At 38.8% G+C, this 4,986-nt stretch overlaps 1 protein-coding gene across 1 annotated transcript; it reads right to left on the bottom strand.

Moving 5' to 3' along the window:
- Positions 1-460: 460 nt before the first annotated feature.
- LOC131307007 (amino acid permease 3-like) lies at positions 461-4,444 on the bottom strand. The gene is made up of 6 exons (XM_058333437.1): positions 4,333-4,444; positions 3,966-4,199; positions 3,620-3,713; positions 2,725-2,939; positions 1,307-1,446; positions 461-1,166 (listed from the first exon to the last, which is right to left on the bottom strand). Exons 1-6 carry the CDS (start codon positions 4,442-4,444, stop codon positions 507-509), a joined length of 1,455 nt encoding a protein of 484 aa, XP_058189420.1. The 3' UTR covers positions 461-506.
- Positions 4,445-4,986: the final 542 nt, after the last annotated feature.

Below are 4,986 nucleotides of genomic sequence, written 5' to 3'. Positions count from 1 at the left end.
TTCTGTAGAGAGCATTTAAATTAGGACGAAGGGAGTATTCCGTTTATATTTTTCTTAATGTTCTTCATTATCTGTTATTTGATCAAGATTAGACTATAATTGAAAGGTGACCCATCTGTATACAATTTCTGGATCTGCCATTCATAGATGTAAGGTAATATTGATTTTTAGTAATTTTTTATCAAGAACAACTCAACATGCCTTCTAAAGGATTTTTCAATCTGAATCTAGAAACAGAGAGACAAGGTCACACATTTGGGAACTGAAATTGGACATTCATATTTGGATTTCAAATACATTCGTAAATTGGACCAGTCTTTTTTCCCTTTTCGTACTACAAATTAAAAACCAACATAAAACTGTGAAGTAACAAGCTTGTTACGAACATGAGCAAGAATTCGGATAAAAAAAAAAACATGAGCAAGAATTGAAATCACATTTTGTCCAATCCCTTTCTTGCTCTCTAGGAATCTCTCTCTGCTACCGACGAAATCAAACGTAGCTTCTCAGTAACTGGATTTGAAAGGCTTATAAGACTTGAGATCTTCAACAAGTCCGGCAAAGGATCCAGTCACGGCAGCAATGGAAATAACAAGACAAGCAGCACTAAGAATTTGTAGAGACATCCACATAGCACTCCACTTCGGTATTTTCTTCTGCACAATGTAAATTTCTACCGGGAAATATACGGTCAACAGCCCAAACCCAAAAGCTCCAAGGATTCCCACGACACCATTGAAAAACGGCATGAGCATCGATATCACAGTGGTTAGGATCACGAAAAGGGTCCTCCAAACCAACCGGAAGAGGTTGAGGCGGAAGTGGCTGAACCCGGGGATCGGAGTTGGGATCCTGTACTCCTTTTTAATGAACTCGCTGTCTGGGAACCACTCCGCGGCTGTCTTTTCGACAAAGGCGAAGAGGGGCTGGCAGTAGACTTGGTACGCGCCGACGAGGTGGACTACGATGGCCACGTTGGCGATGTCGAGGACCCAGAAAGGGTTGTAGAAACCGAATCCGGTGAGGAGGTTCCCGGGGGCGAGGTCCCCGAAGGCGGCGTAGCCGAAGCAGCCACAGAGCACGTAGAAAAGAGTTGTCACGGAGACACTTATCAGGGTAGCCTTCTTCATTGTTTTGGACTCTGAAGGTGGGGACTTGAGTGTGTCCTGTTTTTACATATCCAACACAAACAACATTAGTGTGGCCTTCTTGGCTTCTTTATTGTTTTCTCACACAATAAAGTAGAGATTTCGAAAAAATTGAAATAACAATAATTATAAGTTTAGGAAAAATTAAGGAAATATACCTGGATTTCAACTAGGATGAGAGAGTAAGAATATGCAAAAGCAATGTCTCCCAATGCTTGAAAGCTCCTCCATACTTTTTGAGTCTCAGTCACGGTGCCAATGCTTATTCCAGTGAGACTTCCGTTGAACTTCCCACTCTCTGATTTTGCAAAAAATCAAATGAAATTGATATTCGCATTCCACTTTTTACTGATGGCGCTCCAATTTTACCGTGAAGTAATTAGTAATTTTATGAACAAAGTGAAACACCATCAATAAAAAGTGGAGCACAAATATCAATTTCCTTTAAGTATCAATAGATCTTTAAATATAGGGGACAAATACCACAAGAGAAAAACTTATTTCCGCTGGTGGTGTCAACACCATCTTTACAGCCAACCAATAAGAACTCGCACGTGATTAAAATGTGAGCTTTTTTGAAAACACCAACGTGCACCCTCTTTATCCGATCATATCCTTTCCAATTCTTGACTAAGGCCTTTTTGGAAAAAAAGAAGAAGTCAAACTCATTTATTTTTTGTTCTTATTCAAATTTTTTTTGTATCACTCGGCTTATTATCATTTTTTTAAGGATTATTATATCCTTATGACGAGTAATCTAAAAACTAAAAAATTTTAATCGAAATTCAATTTTTTTTAAATAAAAACGAAAAAAATTAACTTATTAACTTATTTTTATCTTTACATGGCTTTATTTGACTTTTTTTTTTTTGAAAAAGCCATTGACTTTTTTAAAAGAACAATCTCTAAATCTGGTTCGTCTCTCTCTCTCCTCCACCACAAAACAACGGTCACCGATGAGAGGGAACAAATTTGAACTGAAACCTCAGACAGATTAACTGGATTTCGTCCATTGACAAAATCCGATTTCAAAACACTTTTCTTAGAATAACCAAAAAATAACTCTAGCCCAAGAAACAGTAAAGCCCACCACTAAAAATATCAAGTGGGAGAGATTATTCGGTGCTCTGGGTCTATTGCCTCACAATTAATTGGGTTTGAGATGAAATTTGTGATGAGGTTAACTGGGTTTTGATTGAGGAGATGAAATATGGGTTTTGATGAGATGAAATTTATGATTCATTTGTTGGGATCTAACAAAGAGAGAAAGTAGGAGGAAACGAAGACAGATCGAGAAGGTGAAATTCATGATTCATTTGAGCTAATTTGTTTCCTCCCGTCGGTGGGCGTTATTTGCGGTGGAGGAGAGAGAGAGACGAACAGATCGGGTCAAGAAAGGGAGAATGATCGGGTAAATAGGGTACACGTTAGTGTTTTCATAAAAGCTCACATTTTAACAACGTGGCGAGTTCTTATTAGTTGGCTGTAAAGATTGTGTTTACACCACCTTCAAAAATAAGTTAAATTCATGTCGGAAGAGAAAATAAAAGTTTTGGAAGCTGGTAGGTGTATGTACCGGCAACTTTGGCAATTCCAAGGCCGAGACCGATGGAAGAGTAAGTGAAGGACATGACCACGGCGACAATCGAGAGCCATTTGATCTGATTAAAGTCTGGTATTTGAGAGAAGAGGATCTCTGCTGCACCAAACGCGAGCATGTATGGAGTGCTTGATATTTTGCATGGGTCTTTCCCTCCACTTGCATGAAAGCAATTAGACCTCTTGACTGCCCTGTTATTATTATTATTTTTATTATTTTTATCAAGCATTTCATTTCTATATCCCAAGGTAAAAGATTTTATTACAAAATACAAGAATGAATCAAAACAACCAGATCAAGGACCTGAGTTAATGCAAAAAGCACATATGTATGCCACAGACATATTGGCTCCGTTTGTTTCGATGTAAAATATTTTTTTTAAAAAACAAACTTTAAACTTATATTTTTTGGTGTTTAGTTAGTACTTGAAAATATTTTTAGAAATAGACAAAATAGTAGAGAGAGAGAGAGAGAGAGAGAGAGAGAGAGAGAGAGAGAGAGAGAGAGAGAGAGAGGCTTAAATAGTGAAGAGATATGAGAATATTGAAATTGAACGTGAGTCAGGACTGACGATCGAGAAAATTGAGCAGTAAGAATTGCAGTAGAAGGCAGCGGATTCATTTCGAAAAATAATTTACTGAAGATTTAAGGATAAATTATTTTCATTCAATTAGTGAAAAGTGTTTTACATGTAAAATGTATTTCTTATTTTTTTACACAACAAAACACCGGAAAATAGGTAAAACATTTTACCGGAAAATATTTTACGCTCAAACAAACGGAACCATAGTTTCTAAATTTCCTCGGAAAGCAAAACGAAAAGAATACCAAACCAAACATATAGTTTCTAAATTTCGAAAATCATACTCACATCATGCTTGTGGAAGCGGCAATGGTGTAGCCAATGGCAACTCCAAAAAGGTTAAGGTACTGAGTCCACCCACATATCATAACTTTCATACCACCTGAGAAAACCAATCCAGAAACACAAAGCAGATGATGATTAGGCTGAGTTTTGATCTCTCTTAATTTTTTCTAAAGACAGTGAATATTATACTAATCTATTGTTAAGGTTTAGAGATCTTTTGTTTAGCTTTTTTATTTTGTCGACGAAATAATAAGCATAGTTATAAGCTGGAAAAGTTTCAAATAAGACCGACTCTGAAAGCACTAGCCAATTCAAAAATCAACTTCTGAAAGGAGAAGGAGGAATTTACCGAGATTGGAGCTGACGGCATCCATGTAAGTATAGTTCCTTTTTCCGTTGGCAGGGTTGCCGGAGCGGTAGCAGTCGGCGAGGAGAGTGGAGGTGTAGTAAGTGACAATGGAGAACAAGAAGAGGGCAGTTGGACCAGCGATCCATCCAAGTTGGGCTGTGGCCCAAGCCAAGGACAGCAGTTCAGGCCCAATCACAGCTGCTATTATGTGAGCACTTACTGTCCATGCAGTCCCTGTACGCCAAAACCAAACTCTGTTAACTACTAATTAACAAACTCAAGGGGAAGGAGAGGAAGTTGCAGTTCCAAGTATTGAGGGTTGAATTCAGACAAACCAAAGTTTCTAGACTTTTTGACGGAGATTTACCGGTCCTTTTGAGGCGGCCGTCATCATCGCGCGTTGACCCTGCTGGAGCCATGTCGGCGGAGACGTCGAAAACTTGGTGGTGGTGGTTCTCCACGGCAGCGTTATCACCCATCTTTTTTCGTTATCAAAACGGAAAAAAAAACCCAGATTGGATTTTAAGTTTTTCAAGGTGTTTGCAAAAACCCAAGTGGATATTCAAGACTTGCAGTGTGGGAAATGGTGAGAGAGAGAGAGAGAGAGAGATGATACAATGCGCTGGATTCACTGGAGGGGAGGCCGAGGGGTGTATATAGATAGGCTGTTGTTTGAGGGCAATAACGTGGTAAAATGCAAAAATGGGAACCCCATTCCCCTCACCTTTTGAAAAATTGGACTCAAATCCTCTCCAAAAGTCTCTTTCTCAACATCTTCCGGATGTTTTCACCATAAGTTGATGGCGCATTAATAAAGGAAATGGAAGGCTCAGTGTAACCCCAACTTAAAAGGCTCCTATTTTTTAAAAAGCACGACGACGTTTTGAAAAAAATCTATTAACAGCTCCGTCTCCCTCACTTCCACTCATCTGCCTCTCTCTCTCTCTCTCCCTCAACATCTCTAGCCAACTCAAGACAAACCCACAACTCCACTCAACTAAATCGTTGCTAAGATTACACA

The sequence above is a fragment of the Rhododendron vialii genome, chromosome 11a (genome assembly GCF_030253575.1).
Source record: "Rhododendron vialii isolate Sample 1 chromosome 11a, ASM3025357v1".
Taxonomy (NCBI): domain Eukaryota; kingdom Viridiplantae; phylum Streptophyta; class Magnoliopsida; order Ericales; family Ericaceae; genus Rhododendron; species Rhododendron vialii.
This window is presented reverse-complemented; position numbering and strand designations above follow the sequence as displayed.